We start from the raw sequence: 22,149 nt of genomic DNA on the forward strand, positions 1-22,149 counted from the left end.
GTGGATCATGTTTGCGGAATATGGCCACAACGGCTGCTGACCGAGCTGGTTGTTGTTGCGTCCTGTATGACAATGTTCTTGCGGATTTCACTCTGTTGCGTGTAGGTGATGTTGCATCTGTGCCTCGTTTTGTGGCAGAGGCCTGAACCAACGGGGGATAGAGTGTTGTGATGAATTAGGGCACAGACAACAATTGTGTTGCTCATCGTTATGCTCGTTTCCACTGCGGTCCTCGACGTGGGGAAAATTTTATTTTGTGCAGTATGGAGAGCACTCCTCCGGTGTCATATTGCCGTGTGGTGGTCTTTGGTTCAAAGGACCCTGTGGAATAATTTGTGAGGGCAAAGGGTGATGGCAGGACTGTCGTGCCGGCACAGACGGAGACGAGAACGGGGTGGTTGATGTGCCCTGTAACATTGCGCTCCCAATTGCGTCATTGGATGCGTGCAGAGCAGGTGGCTCTCCGGTGTTTGTTTGCTTCACGGCCAACCCGCTGGCCCTTCTGAAGGACATTCAAGAGCATTTGTTCTCTGAGGGTGTTTCTGCTGGGTGGTCCGCACACTGCAGTGTCCGCTCCATTGGGTCTTTTCTTTGGTGAGAGGATGGTCTGTTGCACTTCTTGGACCTCTGTGGAGGGGGAGGGTCATGGGGCAACATGCCCACCGCTTCGGTGTTGGCGCACCACGTGCTTGTAGCCGCGTTACGCAGGAGGCATAATCCTTCGTTGCAGGATGAAAGCAACGTGTTCTTGACCCTTGCCAGCAATAAACGGTCATTTTGTTATGTTGTTCGGGTGTTTCTGCTGGACAACGAGCTTGCAGATGGTTACGAGGGATGTGTGGCTGCAGGGTTTGAGTGCCGCTTTTGTTTTGACTGGCGGTGTTGAGGAATTACAGGCGCTTGCAGATGTCATTGCCGGTGTGAGGGCAGGTGTTTCAGCCACCCGAATTGCGGCTGTTGGGAAGACGAGTTTCACTCTTGCAGTGGAGGCAGGTATCGACGAGGCGAATGTGCGGGCTCACCACCCTACTTTCTGTACTGTTTTGCCGCGACGACTGAATCTGATTGCCAGCCACATTGAGGCAACGCCATGTGGCCGCAACGTTGTCTCGAAGGTGTCGAGAGGCCGCAGGGCACGGCAGTTGCATTCATTTGTGGAAGTGTCACGGGGGAAAGAAATGCGAGCCTTTCGGCATCTAGCATCTCGCTGCATTTTGATGCCATATTCGGTGAGTCCGTGGGTGCTGTCTGGCGCTCCTGCCTTTTACTGGATGATTGTAACTGCTGAGATGCGGAGGGTATTTGTTGCACCCTCTTTGGGTACCTTTGTCGCACGCCGTGTTTGAGATGGTTTTCTATTGCTGCATTGCATGGGGTGCTGCAAGGCCCTACATTATGCCACGCGGTGGAAATATTTGACGTCGTTGAGGTGCCCTTGGAGGGTGGGAGTGGCGATCTTCCGGCGCGGTTGATCACTGACAGGTTCACACGCCCCTTTGAATTTGCTGTCTCTCTGTTGTACTTTTATGAATTGACCGCGGATATTGCAGAATATATTCAGGTTGCTGCGGTGCTCCATGCATTCAAGGTGTTGTCCCCCGCGCCTTTAACCTCGGCAGCTGACCGACCGGTCTCTTTGAAGGATTCGGGAGGAGGATTCGTTCAATTTGTTCCGCGGCTGGAGTCAATTCCCCCATTTCTGTCAGTTAGACACGCCCACACCGTTACTTTGCGTTCTCTTCCCTCAATGGGGAAAGGGTGGTGACGAACCTCGAGAGACAGTGGCTCTTCTTGTTGCATCGCTGGAGGATCGTTCAGCGGCAGTTGATGCATCAGCCCTTCCTGAGGGTCGGCGACACAAACTCCGTGGCTGAGACGATTTGGATGGGAGTTCACTGGGGCAAAATCCGCGCTTTATTTCCGTGCTTATGCCGATGGAATGCAATTATTTGGTTTTTCTTGTGGTGCCTCGTGTGTGCCATGACACTACATTGAGGAGAGCACGAGGTGCTATTGTGCATGCTATTTTGTTAGACACCACGGCTCCTTTCAGGGGATGTGATTCGACTGTGTGGTGGGTCGGTTGAGGGGGAGGACGTGGATGGGCCGCGCTCACCCGACTGCTGCGCCTCACTTTTCTGAACGTCTTTAACAAATTGCTGGTCTCCCTTTGCTTGCTTCACCGGGCCTGGCGACCTCTTGAGGAGCGGTGCGACGGAGTGGACTGTCAGGCTGCTGAGGAGGCCGTGGCTGCGCGGGATGTCCCACGGATTTTTTTGCGTTTTGGGACTACTGTAGAGAAGAGGACATTTCATGCCTCCTCCACGTCCAGGAGAGTAAATGGAGGGATTACGGTTGTGGGATCTCACTTCACGAGGGTCTGCGCTCGTTGATCGCGTCGACGGTGCGCTCTGTGTGTTTTCGAGCCCTGCCGGAGCATCTCGCCGTGTTTCTTCCGGTGAACGGGAAAATCCACCGACACGCCGAGGAGGTGGGGGGGATGTTGCAGCAAGGAACGCTTTAAAGGTCCTGCAATCAGAGAGCGCTGCTTGCAAGGACCCCCGCAGCACATGGGATTTTGCTTGCTCCTAATTTTTGCTGGCTGTCTGTTGGTTGGTGCTGCTTGCCGGAGGGTGTATTGGCCCGTGCGCAACCGTCAATTTCTCTGCTTCTGTGTGCGGCCTCGCAGTGATTGAGCCGTTGTGGACGGGGAGAGTAATTACAGTGGCGGTTACGACGAAGCGGATGTGTCACACTGTGGCTGGTGGCGCCACCCACTTCCCTGCCACGTCCTGTTTTGATGCTTTTTAAATTTTAATTTGACTTCTTGCACACAAACGCATTCAGGCTGGGAAGGAAGCTACGACCAGGCGCGAATCGCCACTGTGAAATTCTAAGGCTCTGAAAGGACCAACAACAGCACACACACCGCCCACACACACATATTTACATGCTCTCACGTGTTGCTGCAGTGAAGGCACCCCGCACACACAACCGTTGCCGCGTGACCGGATCCAGCGGAAGGAGGAGGGAAGGAAGAGAGAGTGGGAACCAGAGGCTCAACATGTCCCGGCATGTGTTTACTTCCGTGGTGCTGCTCCTTCTTCTCGTGATTATGATGTGCTGCGGCAGTGGAGGTGCACACGCTGTGGAGAGCAAGCCAGGGGCTGTGCAGCTGCCGCAATGGGTCGATATTTTTGTGCCGAATAAGACGCAGGTGTTGCCAAAAAATGGGACTGGTGAGACTGGGGTGAAGGAAGCATTTGCCGCACCCTCTCTCGTCCGTGCTGGCGGGGTGATGGTTGCATTTGCTGAGGGCTTCCTCGAATATAACGGCCATCACGAGAAATTATTTGGTACTTGTTATTCCGACATTGTGGCTGGGTACATCAAGGCTGCGGAGACGTGGCCGTCCATTGTCGCTGAGATCGCCAAGAAGGAATGGAGGGCAGACACCGTGCTTGGCAGTAGGAATGGCGATGATCGTCTGTGCGTTTTTTTTCGGCCCGCATCCATTGCAGGGGACAATAAGGTGTTTCCACTTGCGGGAATCTGTGAAGGGAAGTACGACAATGATGATGAGGAATGGGCGGCTGGTGACTCAGCTATTCAACTGGTTGTTGGTGTGGCCACGCAGCCCAAGGACGGCGAACCGAGTGGAATGGTCAACTGGGAAGAATCCAAATATTTCTTGCAACGGATCTCCACACACACTCAAGGCCACATGAAGGATTTTGTGACTGCTGGTGGCTCAGGCATTGTGATGCAGAATGACACGCTTGTGTTTTCCCTGAGTGCGAGGAACGGGAAAAATCAGCCTTTCTCCATGATCAATTATTCGACGGACAAGGAGAACAACTGGGTGTTCCCAGAGGGCATTTCTCCTGTGGAATGCCTTGGCCCCCGCATCACCGAATGGGAGAATGGGCAGATTCTCATGATTGCTGAATGTTTTGAAGGTCAGAGTGTGTTCGAGTCGCGTGAAATGGGGGAAACGTGGAAGAATGCTGCCAGAACACTCTCAGGCGTGTGGGTCAAGTCACACTCAGGAGTCCGTTGGGTCGAAAGTTTGCATTTGGATGCCCTCATCACCGCGACCATTGATGGAAGGAAGGTCATGCTGTACACTCAGAGAGGGTACGCCTCGGGGGAGTAAAGTGACAAGGCGCTCTACCTTTGGGTCATGGACAATAGCCGCACTTTCCATGTTGGGCCCCTTTCTACGGATCATGCTATGGGTGAGACGCTTGCCAACGCCCTGCTGTACTCGGATGGTGCGTTGCACCTTTCACGAGAGAGTGTTGTGGGGACGCGCCGGGGCATATCCCTTGCCCACCTGACGGAGGAGCTGAAGACGATCAACTCCGTCCTCAGCACTTGGGCGCAGCTGGACGCCTCCTTTTCCAAGTCGTCCACACCCACGGCTGGTCTGGTTGGATTCCTGTCCAATACGTCGTCCGGTGGCGACACGTGGATCGACGAGTACTGTTGCGTGAATGCAACGGTGACGAAAGCATCAAAGGTCAAAAATGGTTTTAAGTTCACGGCGCCTGGGCCCAGGGCAATGTTGTCGATGAGCAGGTGGGGACCTAATAAACAGTACGGCTTTGTGAGCCACAATTTCACTCTTGTGGCGACGGTGACCATCCACCAGGTTCCGAAGGAGAGCACTCCTCTGCTGGGTGCGGGTCTCGGGGACGGTGCCGGCAAGAAGCTCATTGGGCTGTCGTACGGCATGAATAAAACGTGGAAAACAGTGTTCAACGGCACAAAAACAGCACCGGGGAGCACGTGGGAGCCGGGGTGAGAATACCAGGTGTCGCTCATGCTGCAGGACGGCAACAAGGGCTCCGTGTACGTGGATGGCCGGCCTGTGGGGACCCCGGAGACGATACCAACAGTTGAGATGCTGGGGTTTGAAATCCCACAATTCCACTTTGGGGGGCGACGAGGGAGGCAGCGGCAGCGATGTGACGGTGACGAACGTCTTTCTGTACGACCGCCCACTGAGTGTCGGTGAACTAAAACTGGTCAGGAAAAGCGACGCCAAAAAAGGAGACGGTGACGGCTCCATGCGTGGGGGCGTGTCTCGGGTGCTTCTGCTGCTGCTGCTGGGGCTGTGCGGCTTTTCGGCCCTTTACGGGGCGTAACGCGGCGGGGCCCCTGCCTCCGGTGGGGGCATTTGCGTCTCCCCACGCACCTTCTGGAATAGTTGCCAATTCTCGTGCACGCTTTTTTCACTTATTTTGTTTTTACGATTCCTTCGCCGCGCAGGCCCCTTCCTCCATGTGGAAGCATGCTCCCCCCGAGACCATCATCGCGTGGTTTTTGTTTGTTTGTTTTTTTATTTTCCCCCCGTGTTGTGGTCCTCCGACAACGACGGGATCTATTCAGTGTTCTTGTTTGTTTGTTTGTTTGACCAGAGGCGCTCTCGGCCTTGTGTGTCACGCCGACGGCGCCGGCTAATAAAAGAGACAATGGAATGGGGACACGAAACCACGCCGAGTGTCCCAGTGGAATATAAATAATGTGTGGGCACCGGGGGTTTAAACGACTGTAACGAGTGTATCTTATTTATTTATTATCTACAGGTGAGACACGCGCACCAGCGTGCAGTTTTTTGTTTTTGAGTGAATGCATAATGGAAGACGGATTTATCCTTGTTTTATTTACTTTCCAGCATTTGTCCCGCGGCTTGCCACAGCGTGGGCAGCCGTGCAGTGTTGCGTTTCACCATTCATCCTGTTTGTTTGTTTTCTGGAACTCCTGTGTGGTTTTATTTGCCCCTAAATGCCTTGCTTTTTTTGTGACTGTGGGTAAGAACTTAACGACAATTACACGATATATGTATTGCAGTGTACTCCAGCAATGAGGTCCGTGCCCTTTCGCTGTGCTGGGGCTCTGGTTGCGTATATCAACTGTGTAGCAGGGCGTTGCTGCGAGCACGACGGAGACCAAGACGAATTCACCCCTCGAGAAGGTTCCACGCCATGACCGGTGCGGGGAGGTGAAGCGGTCTGCCTGCAGACTGTCGGACAAAACTGCACGACCGTTTCGCTGCGGTCACTCCGTTGACATCACCCGTTGCGGTGAAGTCCACAAGAACCATGGCACCGAGGAGGATGGCTTCATCAATATTTGGCAGCTTAACATTGCAGGCCTCTCGTCCGTGAAAAAGATTGCATTTGCTGCGCGACTGGAGCAGCGTCCACCTGACATCGTTCTTCTCCAGGAAACAAATAATCGAAGTGCCACAGCGGCAAAACTATATGGCCATAATGACTACCTTCAGGCCCGCACTGGGCGCGGTGGTGGCGTTGCCATTCGGGTGCGCCACTCTCTACCGTGCGAGCGCCTGACGCTCCCTGGCACTGACCTCCTGGAGGCCATTGCTGTCCGTGTATTTCCACCGGGCTGTCCCGGCATTTGCGTGGTGAATCTATACAACCCTCTCATGGAAACTGTTCAATAATCCGCATTTATTAATATCGTCCGTTGCTTGGACCCCGCTGCGATTATCGCAGGTTAACTGAACTTACATCATGAGCTCTGGGACCATCATATATACCATCAACGACTGGAGGAGAGAACTTCGCCGCTATTTTAATCGATATGAATTTTGAGCTGGCAAATGACCCGGCGCAGGCAACACGGATTACAAATCGTAATTTCTTGTCCCCTGACGTGACCGCGTATCGCGCCCTGCGCATCTCCCACTGGCAATCCACCCCTTACATAAACTCGGACCACTGCTTAATATCTTACTCGGTGGGGATGGACGATGGCACTCCGCGACTAGCCAACACGCTGCCTCGACGAAAGAAAGCCACCTTTGCCCTGCGTAAGGCGGATTGGCCTGCTTTCACCTCGTTGTGAAAAACACTCCTTGCCACTGCGTCCACATGGTTGGAAATCCGCAGAGGCATCGTACGAGCAGCTGAGCGCCATATCCCGCGCGGCAGCCGTGACACCCCAAAACGATATGGAGAAAGGAAATGGAAAAAGCCAAGTCCGCTGCAGAAGTAGCATACAAAGCACACACTGCCTCTCCCGGAAAAATGCTGCATTTCACTGAATTCATCCGAAAAGTGGGAACAAAATCAAGCCTTACGCCGTGGCTTTGCTGTGCTGTTGGAAGCTCGCGCGAAAAAACTTGGAGCTTCATCCAGCCCAGGCTGGCGATATCTCCGCGGCGTGGCGGCGCCGCACCCTCATCCTCTGGGATCGGTGGTGCTCCGCACTGATCTTGGCCGCGTCTGCCCTCTGCCTCGGCAACAGGCAAATCTGCTTGTTCGTCATTTTGTGCGGTTTCACGTGCCATACCGCCTTATACTGCTGCTGCTGCTCGCCGCACTTCTTTGGTTCCTGGTGGCTGGGAAATGGATCGACCTCTCACGCCGTATGAACTTGACGTGACCATCCGTGACTCTTTGCTCGGCTCAGCCCCTGGCCACGACAACATGTTGAATGAATTTCTGCACCGTCTCGGGCCTGTTGCGCGCGGCACTCTTAGAAATATGATTCACAACTCCTTCGCAAATGGCAGCCTGCCTGAAGACTCCATGAGCGGAAGTGACGACGGGGACTCTTCTTCACCGTTTCAGGCGGATATTTCTTGGTTGCCATTTTCTTCCGTGGTAAAAAAGAGTGATGGTGAGGACTCATTGAGGCCGTCATTGAAGGTGCTGCACATGACGGTAGAGGCAATTTTTATGGAACGAAACAACACCAAAAAGCAACAACAATGTTTTCCCTTGTTTTTTCTTTCTGTCTCTCTCTCTCCCTATATATGTATAGTGTGTGTCTGCGGCTTAGCTTCCTTCATATGGTTGGCCTTATCATTACTGTTACGGATGTCCCTCACGTGTGATATTATTATATGTATTTATATGCACATATTCTTTTTTATGTCTGTTAATAAATGCAGTAGAAATAAAGTATGGCATATGACGATCAGGCTATCCGTAGTAGGCGAATGGACGTCTGATAGCTCAATACAGAAGTGCGAAATATGTGAGGTCAAATTTAATTTTGGGCGCAGGCGTCATCATTGTCGGTACTGTGGCGGTATTTTCTGTGCGTCATGCTCGAGCTTTTTTGTTAAATTACAAAAGCTTCATGTAAATAAACGACGACGGGTGTGCCGCAAATGTTTTGAATTTCTTTGAAAAACACCGCAGGCTACAAATCCGTCCTGTGCTAGTGTTCAGAGCCACCATAAAGAGTTGAACAGTGTGAATGCTTGTAATTGCGAGTCCGATCGTTTGACTACTGAATCCGCCCAGGCAACAATTGTTGTCTCTTGGACGCCACGAAGAGAAGAAGATCAAAATACCGCAGGTACATTTCCCGACGAGGAGAATGCTGACGATACTGATTTGGATGATGACGACGACGATGTTTCTGCTGCTGTTGCAGGTGTATATACTCCTCTATGGATGATGGCCAACACACCGGTAGCCTCGCCTTTCTTGCTGCACTGCAAGACAACCCTCGGTATTCAGAGGGCTCTGACGTAATTCATGTTCTTATTTATGTATCAGCCACGAGGTGTCAGGTGATTTTAGTTACGGTGAATGATGGGGAAACCGTGTTGATGCTCGCTAAGCGTTTGGTGGATGTGCACTTCAGGTTGGACAGTGGATCTCTCAAGTCGATTAGAACGGCTGCGAGAGAGGTTTTGCTGCAAAAACTGAGGATTTCAGGTGAATCCATTGTTATAGAGAATGAGGCTAATGCGAGTGATGTGGCATCTCATTGTAAACACTTGGTTCTTTCGACTCTGTCTGTTTCCGAGCCGCAACATGCGCACGATGATGATCCTATTGAGGGTGTTTTTTTTTTTCGTAGCGAACTCTGCAGTGAAAATAAGGACGATATGATATGTTATTTGTTGCCTTTTTATTTCTACTTTCACGTGTTTTTGTAATTTACGCGTGTGTTATTTGTTGGTGTTTTTTTTTTCTTTTGTCTCCGGCACAATTTGCAGAAAAAAAAATAAATAAATATAAATAAACGCTCACGAAATCGACAAGAAAAAAATGACCCTCATTTGGCTGCCGTCTTTTTTTCTTTTTTTTTTTTTTTTGGTTTTAAAAGAATTTTTTTCGTTGAAAAACTGTGAGTTTTCCCTCGTCTGCGTTCCCGCACTCACTGAGAAACAAAAGGAGGAGGAAAAACTTATGAATTCTTGTCCTTCTAATTGAAATGCCAGTCCGCCCTCCTGTGGAATACGTGAGTGCTCGGCCTTGCAATCCGCAGTGTTCAAAATATCTCATATTTATTGATTTGCAGCGTTTTTGGTTGTTGTTTTTAGAAACTTTTTGGAACGAATGTGCGAGTCGTGGGGGCGAATTTTGATGGTGCTGCGCGGGAAGGTGGCGGCTGCAGTTTCTTTCTGTCGTCCCACCCGCCTCCTTCATTGCGCTTCACGCGGTGCTGGGGAGTCCGGCGGCTAAAAGGGGCACTAAATTAAGGCTGCAGCTTTGCTACTTTACGACGAGTTTGGCTATTGTCGATTTATTTGTCTGATGGCTTTTGTTGCGTGTGCATGAGTGCCGGATAATTTTTCTTTGGAGCGCGTTGATGCAGAGCGATGTGTGATTAAATTGTCTTCTCCCATTTTGTTGTGTTTCCCTCCTCTCACATTTCTGAGGGTAAGACGCCAACGACCTCATCTAAGCACATGTTCATTTCTTTTTCTTTTCTTTTACGTTTGAAGAAAATGGACGTTTCCGCTTTTCTGAAGGAGTTTAAGAGGGCGAGGAAGGAATCTGGCGGCAGCGTTCCTCTTGGTGGCGAGGAGAGCGCGGGTGCCGCAGGTATAACAAACGCATTTTCACAAAACGCAACAACAAGCGGACGGATTTTATCTCCGGATGACTCGGGGGAAAGCGAGCAGAGCATCAGCGATCGTGAAGCCGAACATGCGCCGCCTTCATATCTCTGAGAAGCAAGAGGCAACGGTGTGATGCATTTTGGCGGCGCACGCAGGAGGGAGTTTTAGGCCGTACACGCGAGTCTTTTACAGAGATAAAAACGTACCGGACGAATCAGTGTCTAAAGACGGACAGCAGCATCCCCAATGCGACAGTTCGGTGGGTAACTCACTCCATTCCTTTACGAGTAGCAGCCAAGAGGGGTGGCGCGTCAACCGTTAATAAAATACGTGATGAGCTCTTGCGGAAAAAGAACTCTCTCAATCAATCATTGGTGGTGAGGGAGCATACAGGCGGTTGTTGTGCGGATGATTCTCGGGAGTGTGCATTGAGCACAGGCGCTGAGGGATTTCTTTTCTGTGCAGATGATCTTGTTGCCCCTGAAAACACGACTATGGATCAGTCTCTTTTTTCGGTTGGGGATCGTGCGGCAAAACTGCAAGCCAAAAATGAGGGTGATGTGGCCACAGCCACACCGAAGTATTCCACGGAAGAGCAGCAGTCTTCTTCTCTTCCTCCTCCTCTTCCTCCTGTTGAGGCGGAAGTGTGCCATGAGAAACCCAGGACTGAAAGAGTGAGTTTGTTCGCTCGAGCAAAGATGTACTCTGGTGCGACTGCCGCTGTTGGCAATAGAGAGTCAGAGGTCTTAAATACGAGAAAGTTTTTGAAATAACTAGATTCTGACGTGGAGAAAACAATAACTACCACTACAACAAAAAATGGATTCATTTGAGATAAATTGGAGTTCTTTCAGTTTCTATGCATGTGCTCATTAGGGAGGGGCATTGAGCATGACCTTTGGGTGCGGAGGGATTTTGGCATCACCTGAGTCAATTTTTTGTGTTCCATTTATATTTTTACGATGTTGTAGAATGGAGGAGAGGGGTGAAGAAGAGGAAAAAAGAAGAGAGAGGTGGTCGCTTGACATGGATCGTTTTATTATTGGACCCCCAATTGGTGAGGGCCGCTTTGGCGTCGTTCGTGCTGCAGCCGTTAAGGAATCTGGAATGCCAGCCGCAATCAAATTCGTCTCAACTCCACGTCTCGATGAGGGTATTCCGCATCCCACAGCGAGGGAACTACTTGTTGCAATGCGATTGGTGCATCCTTTTGTTATTCGGACATATGAGGTAGTTCCGTGTGGCTGCTCCTTGGCGTTAGTGATGGAGCGTTGCAAGACTGACTTGGCAACAGTCCTCTCAGGGAGAACTGCCAGCAATCCTCTGCCCGCGTTAGAGGCAAAGTCTTTATTTAAAATGCTTCTTTTGGCGTTAGCGTACATACACAGCGAGGGTGTTCTTCATCGAGATGTGAAACCTTCAAATTGTTTTTTGACTGCGGAGGGGGAAATACGCCTCGGCGACTTTGGACTAAGTCGTGTATGGGATACGGAGGCATCCATGACTCACGAAGTCGTTTCGAGGTGGTACCGAGCTCCCGAGTTACTTCTGGGCCAGCGACACTACGGACCCGAAATTGATGTGTGGTCATCAGGGTGCGTATTTGCGGAACTTCTACGGGGGTACAGTGGTGCTTTTTTTGCAGGCGATGGAGATATTTGGCAGTTGTCACGAATATTTGATGTATTATTGACACCGACGCCCACATCGTGGCCATCGGCGGTGCTGCTTCCCGATTGGGGAAAGGTGCACTTTGAGCCGAAGCGTCCTCTTCCTCTCCGTGAATTTTTCCCGGATGCCTCTGAATGTGCATTGGATTTGTTGCGAAGGTTACTTTGCCTGGATCCCCAAAAGCGTTTGACTGCGGCTGGCGGCCTTCGTCACGCCTACTTTAGTGAATACCCAACGTGAAGGTCCATGGATAAAGGGACGCGGGGGCTATATGTGGTGTGCGGGGATGAAAATTGGAATTGCTCATATAAATGCGTGCTTATTTTCCTTGACAATCCTTTTTGGTTGTTGTTGTTGTTGTTATTTTAATGGGTTATTATTATTATTTTGATTATTGTTTAAATTTATTTTTATTTTTAAATTATATTTTGTATTTGTTCTTGTGGATTTTTAACTGTGAAGCCCAATTTTTTATCCAAATTAAAAGAAAACTAACGCGTGTGCGAGAGAGAGAGAGAGAAAGAGGGTGACGAGCACATATCTAACATAATAATGTATCGTTGCTTCCATCATTTCTCCACGTTGCCACTGGCGTTTGTACGATGGACTGCTACAAACAGTGACGTCAATCGCCATATTGGACCATCAGCGGCAGAATCAATTTCTATGCTTCGAATAATTGGCAAAGAAAGTCTGTCGGACCTCATGACTGCTGTGATCCCGGAGAATATTTTGCGAAGTCCTTTAAAAGAGGCTCCGGCGATGAGCGAGCAGGATGCCCTTTCGCTTCTCCATTCACTGGGTTCACGGAATAAGGTATTAAAGAGCATGATTGGGCAAGGATACGATGAGCCAGGGCACACCACCTGTAATACTTCGTAACGTTATCGAGAATCCTGCATGGTACACCCCATACACGCCTTTCCAGGCTGAAATATCTCAAGGCCGTCTAGAGTCCCTGTTGAATATTCAGTCCATGATTATGGACTTGGCAGCTATGAATTTGGCAAATGCATCTCTTCTTGATCAAGCTACTGCATGTGCTGAGGCAATGTGCCTTGCCTTTCATCATGGTCGAAAGGAGCGTATGACCTTTTTTTTATTATCGAGGGATGTCTTCCCATCTTGCGTAGAGATGGTGAAAACGAGAGCTGAGCCCCTTAAAATAAAGGTCGTTGTTGGTGATCCAAATTTGATTGATTGGAGCGATTCCTCACTCTGTGGAATTTTGGTACAAACTCCAGATGCCATGGGGATGCTTCATGATTTTACGACACTGTTTCAGAAGGCAATACAACATGGTGTCGTCAGTTGTTGTGGGACGGATTTGATGGCTTCTGTTCTTCTCAAACCTCCGGGAGAAATGGGAGCCGATGTTGTTTTGGGATCTGCCCAACGCTTTGGTGCCCCACTAGGGTTTGGGGGGCCTCACGCCGCATTTTTTGCTGTCAAGGAGGAATTTAAGCGATTCATTCCGGGTCGCGTCATTGGTATAAAAGTAAAGACTCGACGGGCTGTCCGGCCACACGCATGGCGCTACAGACGCGGGAGCAACGTATTAAGAAGGAACGCGCCACATCCAATATTTGTACTTCGCAAGCGCTCCTAGCAAATGCTGCGGCATTTTATGCCATTTATCACGGCTCTGAGGGCTTGAAGAAAATTGCGAGCGAAATGCACAAAAAAGCCAAAATACTTTCTGTTGGTTTAGAGTCTGTAGGACATACAGTGGTCAATGGTACATTTTTTGATACCATCACCGTAAATTTAAAAGGTATAACGCCTGAAGACTACGTGACATGCTGCGTGGAAAAAGGCATTAATATTTTTGTTGATTATAGTCATGGCACCGTCTCTATATCGGTGGATGAGGCCACTACCGAGGGCCATGTAGTGTCTCTCTTGGAGGCAGCAGGGCTAAAACTTCCTGTGATAGGTGTTCTTTCAAAACTCGCAGAACAAAAGAGAGCAATGCCTTTGCAAATGTTACGAAAACATGTCTTTCTTGGGCATTCAATCCTTCAAAAGTACAAAAGTGAGAGTGAGCTTATGCGGTACATTCACCGTCTTCATAGAAAAGACTATGGTCTCATGCATGGTTGTGTGCCCTTGGGTTCTTGTACCGTGAAACTTAATCCAGCTGCCGCCATGTTGTCCTTGTCGTGGTCAGAATTTACCAACCTTCACCCTCTTGCACCGAAGGAGCAAACGCGAGGATATAGTGCGTTGTGTTTGGATCTGGAGCAGAAAATAAGGGATATTACCGCTTTAGATGCCGTATCGCTTCAGCCAAATAGTGGTGCTCCGGGTGAATATGCTGCCCTTCGTGTGATTTGCTCGTATCATAATTCAAAAAAGGAGAGCCATCGCAATGTTTGCTTGATTCCGGAAAGTGCTCATGGCACAAATTTTGCTTTGGCTCTCTTGGCAGGGATGGTGATTGTAAAGATAAAGTGGCGGATGGAAGGATTGACATGAAGGATTTGGAAAATTCTTGCCAAAAGCATACAAAAGAATCTCTCGTGCATTATGATAACCTATCCGAGTACTTATGGTTTGTTTGACAGGGAAATCTTGGCCATTACTTCGATGGTGCACTACCATGGAGGGCAACGTTATATTGATGGTGCAAACCTGAATGCCATGGTGGGTTACACAGCACCTGGATGTATTGGGGGCGATGTGTGCCAGATTAATCTTCACAAAACGTTTTCAATTCCTCATGGTGGTGGTGGGCCAGGCATGGGTCCTATTGCTGTTCGTCAGCACCTGGCTTCATTCTTGCCAGATTCTGTTTTTATTCAAAATGTTGGTGGTTCCCAGCCTTTTGGTCAAGTTTCTCAAGCAGCATACGGATCGGCGTCTATTCTTCCAGTTTCTTATTTATTAATTTGGATGCTTGGTTCACGGGGTCTCAAGACATGCACGGAGTATGCGATTTTAAATGCCAACTATTTAAAGAAGCGTCCTGACGGCCACTGCCCAGTTCTCTTTTTAGGGGAAAACGATTTCTGCGCTCACGAGTTTATCATAGATTTAAGACCATTTAAAAAAACAGCACAAATTGGGGCAGAAGATGTGGCGAAACAACTTATGGATTATGGCCTTCACTCACCTACCCTGGCATTTCCTGTTGCGGGAACACTCATGATTGAACCCACAGAGTCAGAGCCAAAGCGGGAGTTGGATCGTTTGGCCGATGCACTTATTTCCATTCGTACCGAAATTGCATCCATAGAGGAGGGTGAAGAGAGCACAACGAAGAACGTTCTCAAGAATGCCCCGCACACGGCAAAGTGTGTCACATCAGATGATTGGGACAGGCCATACACCCGGAAAACTGCTGCATTCCCTTCGAGCCATTCACACACCGAAAAGTTTTGGCCTTCAGTTGCCCGCATCGATGGAAGCTATGGGGACAGAAACTTGATGTGCAGTTGTGCATTGACTAATTTTTGTGAGTAAAACTGTTGCAGTGGGAGGCAGTAAATTTTTTAATTTATTTATTACCAATTTTATATTTTTATTTGTTTCTGCATCCATTTCTTGGGTGATGGAGTGTTTTGGGCCCATTTGTGTCTGGTGTGATAAAACTGAACAGGGGGAGAGGGATATGATTGTGTGTGAGTGCGTGTTTGTCTGTGTGGTCGCAGAATGATTTTATGGTCTTATTCTTTATCCTGTCAAGTGCTCTTCTTTAGGATGTACAATAATTCCAATGCGAAGATGCTTTGCCCTTGCAATCGCCTGGATTTTATCTGCTTATTATTCCCTTTGTTAATGCTGTTGTTGGTTTGTTAAGGTAAAGCTTTACTGCAAATATACAAATGCATGTTTGTGGGATTATTTTTTTTGTCAGGCCAAAGGTGAAGTGAACTCAGGCGTCTGCCTTTCCCTCACTGTCGTCAAGAATATTTCCGGATACTCATCACGCAAACGTCTCAGATGTAATTTTTTCCTCAGTTTTGAATAATGTCTTGCACTTCGACAACCTCCAGCTTTGAGATAAATGGGGGTTACGATGAGAGGGAAATTGTCTACACACTTTTTTTTTGTGGTGTATCTTTTAGTTTTTATTTTCTCTTGTTGCTGTTAGAAAACATTGAACGAGAGGGTTTGCTGCCCTTTTGTTTTATTTGTCCTTTCTGCCGGACGACCAGTTGTACGCTGAAGTGCTCCTCGGCACCTCAGCTGTCACTGCCAATCTCATGCGCCAACTTTCCGTTGCTTTTTTGCATTGACGCAATTATTTTTATTTATTAACTTAAGCCATTCTGTCCGGCGTGCCACTTTGATTGGATTGTGTGGGATTGCCCGCCAACACCATCAAACAAAACAGGCTGAAGAGTTTACTTATTTAAACGCCATCCTGCGCGCACGTATTTTTTTACGTTATGTTGGTGTGCACTCAAACAGCGAGGTGTCCGGAACTATGCGTGCGTGGAACTTGTCCTGCCATGTGGACTGCGGGCAGCGCCGAGGGGCTGTCACTTTTATTCCGCAGAGTTGTTGTGTCTCTTTGCAGGGTTGGCAGGAAAATTCCATGCAGCCAGCTACTGCTGGTGTGTCCCCAAATGTCACTCCATGCGAATAATGTGCTTCAGCGAGTGAGGGTGTTGATTGGGTTTGTGTGCACTCTGATTCTGTTTGCTGCTTTGTGCGGGCACGCAACACTTGAGTGGTGGTAAAATGGAGCGGTGCGATGCACTGCTGCGTCTCGCCCATCGTTCACTGCACGATGGTGTGGTGCACATTGTGGTGCTGACTCTGCGATGTGACTGCGGTCTCCTTTGCGGCAATGGTGGTGGGTGGAGGAGAGTGTTGACCCGCGGCGGGACGGTGGGATCGTGCCTCCTTTTCTCTTTGTTCCTTCCCTTTTGTGAAGGTGTGCACTTATTTTTTGTGTCGGTGATAGGGCAAACAGACCGACAACGTGAATCATAAAAAAAAGGACGATAATGTGGCGGTGTTGGGGTCGATTGCACGTTGCGTTGCTGCGGAGGCGGTGGGCCTTGACTGCTTCACCGACAGGCGTTGCAGTGCGGTTGCGTGGCGCACCGACGACCCCGCCGTGCGAATGCCACGCCCAACGCCATTGGGACTGCGGGACGAAACAGCCGCGAGTGTCCATTGGAGCCAGCGGCACCTGCAGGCCGCAGTTGGGCGGTGCGAGTGGACTGCTTCACCGCACGGGTGTTGTGATGGCACCTCGCCGTGGCTCTTGTGATGGTTCCGACGCTGCGACCCACATAAGAGTGGTGGAACCACGGCAACCGCAGTGGACCATGAGGAGCTGCGTAGAGGACATTCTGCTGGAGGGAAAGGAACGCATCACCAAAATGAGGCTGAATGATTTCCTACGGAATTATTTTGACGGCAGGGGCGTTGTGGAATTCTATAGGAACGTCTACATGAATGAGTTTTTAATTAGCCCCAATGAGTTCATCAAAGACGAAGTGTTATTGGACACAATAAAGGCATCGCCGTCATACCAAGAGCTTGAAAAAGAGCGTGAGGAGTTTTACGTGCTATTGGAGGCTTTACATAAGCTTCGACACGAAAGTATTTTTACTCTCGGGCATTGGAGGGACTTTGAAAAAAAGGATACGGTCATTCCTCTTGCAAGGGCAAAAATAAACAAAGCCTACTCTCAGATACTGAGAGAAGAGAGGCGGGAGGCAGAAGAAAAGGCAAGGCGAAAACGACAAGAACTGGGAATTGACGTTTCCACTTGGATTAAAGATACGGTGCTTGAGGGAAGGGTTCGCGTGAATAAAATGAGGCTGAATGACTTTCTTACGATGGAATTGGACGGCAGGGGCGCTTTGGACGCCAATCGGGATGTCTTGCTGGAGGAGTTTTTTAAGGACCCCAAGAAGTATATTTGCGATGCGGGAGTATTGAACGAAATACAGGCATTGGATCGTTACAAGAGGATGGAGAGGGCTGTAAGGGATGAAATGGATATGGAAGAGGATGCAGACAACCTTCACAAAAAAGGTGTGGACAAGTTACTGAAGTGGTTGGTGGCGGCTGCGGAGGTAAAGGCAAGTGTTCATGGAGCTACTAAAAGGTTTTTGGATGCAGCCGCCGAGGAGGCGAGGAACCCAAAGAAGTCGAGCGCACCGAGGTACCTGAGGGATGCTACGAGTCTGTGTACAATGCGAGGTGGCATCATGTCGTGGAGGTTCCTGGCGGCGAGGGGACGGGAATGGAAGTGCATGAGGGGAAACCACCGCAGTCATGGACGTACAGGGCAGTTGGCGAATCCCTCGAAAAGGATGACGGTGTGGAGCAATCCGGTGCACCACGTTCCAGGCTGATGGTGCTCACCTCGGACAAGGGATGGCCGTACTCGTGGAAATGGAAGGAGAATAAATCCACTCGTGGCTGCCATGTGAACTGTGAGGTGGAGCGAGTGTGGCGGATCGTCAAGGACGATCTCACCGAATGGTTCAGCAGTCACGGTCGGACCGACTTTAAGCCCAAGCGGCGTGTGTTGATTGGGACGCCCGGGATCGGGAAATCGATGGCTGCCGGCTCGTACCTCCTCTACCAGCTGCTGCAATACGACGTCGAGAAACTCCCAGCGGTTGCGTACAGTTTTGGTGGAAATACGACGTACGTGTTTGACAAGACCATCAAGACGGTGACAAGATACCTGGGTAGAGGAGCATTCGAGGAATTTTTGTATGATTTGCGTCATTTGAAGATGAAGGGGTATGTTATCTACGATGTGACAGAGAAAGGAAGGCCAGCGAGTTGTTTTGCGTTTTTTGATAAATGGGGCATGATTGTGGTGTCATCGCCAAACGTGCGCAACTATGATGAATGGGAGACACAAGAAGGAGCCGAGCGAATCATCATGAATTGCCCCGCCGAGATGGATGTGAAGGCGATGTGTGCATGGATGAAGCGTGACGAGACTGCGGAGAAACAAGCGGAATGCTGGAGGATGGTGAAAGAACGCATGGATAAAGTGGGGCCGATTCCACGTTACGTCTTTGATGCGAATAAGTTCATTGCGCACTCTGCTGCCATTGAGGATGCCTTGGATGGGATCAATTCTCGGGATGGTGAAAAGCACTTTACACATGGAGGAGTGAGACTATGGTATTCTGAGAATCCGTCTCAAAAGCTCGTGAGGGTTGTCCGAGCAAGAGGAGAAGTCGGTGCTGAGGGATTTCTGAACGCACCGATATCTGTTTGCCTCGAGCGTCGAATACCGCACTATTTTGGGAAACGTGATGAGTGAGAAGGATATATGTATATTTCTGTTGCTGGTATTGGGGGTGAGAATACTCTTTTGTCTGAATGTATGGGGGGGTTTGGCTTGCGCGCGTTTATGTTTTGGGGGAGTTTTTCAGTGCATTATTAGAGGACGTTAAGGAGCTGGGGCCATTAGCACGTCGTGGAGGACAGTACGCAGTGCCAACGTTAAGCCCTCAAGGGCACCCCACCGATTCATATGGATTGGGTTCATTGAAGAATCCTTTTGAGGGGGAAAATTTGAAGTATCGGCTGCTGTGCACACCGGAGACAAAGAAATTTCCACTGGTGGACCCCTTTTTTTTTTTGTGAAGTCAAATCCAATGACGCTGGTTGGGCTGCAGATGACGACGGCGGGTGCGCACCACACCATACCCAGCACTGTGAGGCTGTTCAATGAACGCCTGGCGGAATATTTTGATGGTTGGGAGGAATTATCCCGAGACATGTCGTGGGATATTATTTATGTACAGCACGCAAACAGCACGATGATAACGAAATGGCAGAGATGTGGTCCCGTCAATCCCAAAAATTTGAGGGACGATGAAAAAGAGATTGTGGCGTTCTGGAACGGAAAGGTACACCAATACCAGTTTGTGTTAACAACTGATTTTGTAAATAAAATCCGAGAAAAGTGAATACAGAAATCTTCTAGAAATGGGATAGGCAAGAAAATTGAAAAAAATAAGTAGTAACAAAGTGCATTTCGTTCTGGTGAAATATATTAGGAAGTATTTTAACGATTTTTATATGTGTGTGCCTACGAGGTCTGGACAGTGAAGGCCTTTCTTTTCAGAGAACCGTTGTGATCAGCAGTGCCACACTCACCACACCCTTTTCTCATTTTATTTTATTTTTTTCCACCAGAGGCGCATCGTCACTAGAGGCTGTTGCGCACTATAGGGGCCGCATAATTTTTCTTTATTTTTATGGGATTTTGTGAAAAGAATGCTTGAGAGGACGGCTGGCTGCCCAAATAAATTCATATCTCGCACAAACGAAGATATTTCTTCACAACCTTTTCCTCTTCTATCGCACTGTCTTTTGGGAGACCGCGATTGAGGGAGTCAGGGAGCCGACAGCTGTAAGACGAAATTATTATTATTTTTTATTTTTGCCTTCCCACCCACCCACTTTGTGATCCCCACCTTGCGGCGTTTTTTTGCGGGTGGAGGAGCCCAAAGGCCTGCCACTTCGCAGGGGATAAGTGTTTCTAATTCTAACTATGTGCAGAATTCAACGGCAGTGATTGACAGAATGTGCATATATTTTGGAGAAAAAATTACGGCGAGCTCATTGCCTCTCCATTTACCGCTTTTTTTCCTGTCCTTTTTGGATGATTTCAGACCTCGGCCAGTGGCCCAGAAGATTATTCGGTGTTGTTTCCCTCTCTCTCTCTTCTTTTCTTTCTTTGACCCTTTTTTCTGTGCATGCAACAAACGCACAGCGCAGCATTCAAGGTGATGTTCTTTCAATGGAGGCGAAGACCGTTTCTGCTCCCACCAAACCACGACACCGTCCTCGCAGCTCCCCGCGATAGTGCGGGTGGACGGCAACACGGTGCAGTTCAATTGCCCCCAGCCCCTGAGGGATGCCGGATTTGCGGTTGCTGAGGCCTTGTTTGACGTCGATGTGGCGTTGGACGTGCCGGACGCGAGTACACTCTTCCGAAAATTGTGTGCCACTGCCGCCCCCAACTTTACTCAGGAACGCAAGAACATGGTGGCCTTCAGCTACGGCGTGCGTTCGTCACCAAAGCGACAACTCATGTACGGCTCTGCAGCTGGAGAAGTATATGCTGCTTGTGTCATCACTGAATTTATTCGGCTGGGCGCCAAAAAGGGCATTTTTGCATTCTCATGCCTCGTCATTGGGTCAACAGAGCACTGCGCAGACCTTCTTGACGCCGACAAGGTGCTCGGAGTTATTCTGGGCTCCGTGAAGGAGGGACCTCGTGTGCGAATGGTGGCGCGAATTTGTGTCTCATTGGCCGGCGACGCTCGAGCGGCGATGGAATTTATCGTCAAAAACTATGAGAAATAGCTTTTTCCCGTGCTGTGTGAAAAGCAGCCAACGTCTGAGCTGGAGGCAATGCCCTCGTATTTGCCCGACACTGTCGTCCTTCAGCTTTACCGCGATGATGGTGAGGCGGAGTTTGCAGATTACATGGATGCAAACTCCCTGACATTTGTCGCCTTGGGAGATGCCGAACGGCCCGCTTTGTGTGGCATTGATGCCACCGCGCAGCTACACTACGAAGGGGCCCAACGAGCACTGGTGTCGGCAGCAGGAATTGTCTCCGGCATTCGCCGCCGTCGTCTGCGTGTTCCCTTCGGCATGTCAGAACTCAGTGAGTTGTTGCGCCGAGCGTACAACACGGAAAAAGGTAACCGCAACAATAGCCTCACTGGTTCTACCGAGACGGTTTTATTGGCTCACGCCTTTTCGGATGCCGTGTGGGCGGAGGAATCGTTCCATTGTCTCTCCATGACTCGTCGTGTTGGCAATGTTCTTGGCTCGACCGGAATTGGATTTGCCACAAGGGATCTTGCCGTTGACAAGTGGCGTCTTGATCAGGACATCATGGAGTTGCGGGATGAACTCATGATTGCCCGGACCGTGTACGACTACACACATTGTGGCTATGAATCCAACAGGCCCATTTCAGACATGGATGAGGAAGGGATGGAGCGCGTCAACGCCATTGAGAGCAACCGTGAGGAGGCGCGGGAACGGCAGCTGAGTGTGTTTTGCGAGCGTGCCAAGCATGAGGCAGAGAAGATGAGCAAAGAGCTTGAGCAGGGAGGTGGGGCCACTTTGGATGAAATTTAGAGGACTCTGGAGGCGAAGAAGCGGGAGAGCAGTGCTCTGCAGGCCGACCGCGAAAGCCGCATTTGGGAGTACGAGCATACGCTGGAGAAGATCCGAAGGAGGAAACAGGACGAGGAGTGTGCCTCGGAGAGGTTGCGGCAGGCGATGCAGCAGCCGGAGCAAGAACTCAGCCTACGGCAGAGCGCCATTGAGACGAGGGAGCAGCAGCTCGAGATGGTTCAACTTGACGGGGCGAGGGGCGAGAGGCCATCATGCGGGACCGGCATTCTATTGAGGAGGTGCGAAGGACCGTCCGGGAGGAGCGGCGTCGCCAGCGGAGGCAGTGGATCCATCAGATTAAGGAAATGAATGCAAGGGTCCTGGAACCGGTGCGTCCCTTGGCCGAGGAGCGGAAGAAGAAGTGCGAGCAGGCGACAGACAAGGAGGACGCCGCCGAGAGGGCTTTTGCTGCCGACATCGAAATGATCGAGGAGTATTTGCCGAAGCTCATTTCCCTTGAAGACATTCCTGTGAACCCGGAGGAGACGGACATCATTCGA

The 22,149-nt window shown here is 49.9% G+C and overlaps 1 protein-coding gene and 5 pseudogenes across 1 annotated transcript, besides 10 other annotated features; all 6 read left to right on the forward strand.

The window, feature by feature from the left end:
* Positions 1-2,393, forward strand: Tc00.1047053511471.10 (annotated as a pseudogene; the record flags this gene model as incomplete).
* Positions 1-18,829: a sequence feature (areas not merged during assembly with more than two copies in the genome that could not be assigned to a particular haplotype).
* Tc00.1047053511471.20 lies at positions 2,951-5,065 on the forward strand (annotated as a pseudogene).
* Positions 6,089-10,488: a mobile genetic element.
* Positions 8,990-9,016: a sequence feature (AT_rich).
* Positions 9,065-9,088: a microsatellite.
* Positions 10,442-10,470: a microsatellite.
* Tc00.1047053511471.60 (protein kinase, putative) lies at positions 10,730-11,749 on the forward strand (the record flags this gene model as incomplete). Its single annotated transcript, XM_805448.1, has 1 exon — positions 10,730-11,749. The coding sequence occupies one exon, from the start codon at positions 10,730-10,732 to the stop codon at positions 11,747-11,749; it is 1,020 nt and encodes a 339-aa protein (XP_810541.1).
* Positions 11,849-11,945: a sequence feature (T-rich).
* On the forward strand, positions 12,059-14,974 carry Tc00.1047053511471.90 (annotated as a pseudogene).
* Positions 14,996-15,038: a sequence feature (AT_rich).
* Tc00.1047053511471.120 lies at positions 16,470-19,418 on the forward strand (annotated as a pseudogene).
* Positions 18,830-22,149: a sequence feature (heterozygous, Esmeraldo-like haplotype).
* Positions 19,711-20,152: a mobile genetic element.
* Positions 19,871-19,894: a sequence feature (AT_rich).
* Tc00.1047053511471.150 lies at positions 20,498-22,141 on the forward strand (annotated as a pseudogene).

Source organism: Trypanosoma cruzi, genomic scaffold (genome assembly GCF_000209065.1).
Source record: "Trypanosoma cruzi strain CL Brener 1047053517127 genomic scaffold, whole genome shotgun sequence".
NCBI lineage: Eukaryota > Euglenozoa > Kinetoplastea > Trypanosomatida > Trypanosomatidae > Trypanosoma > Trypanosoma cruzi.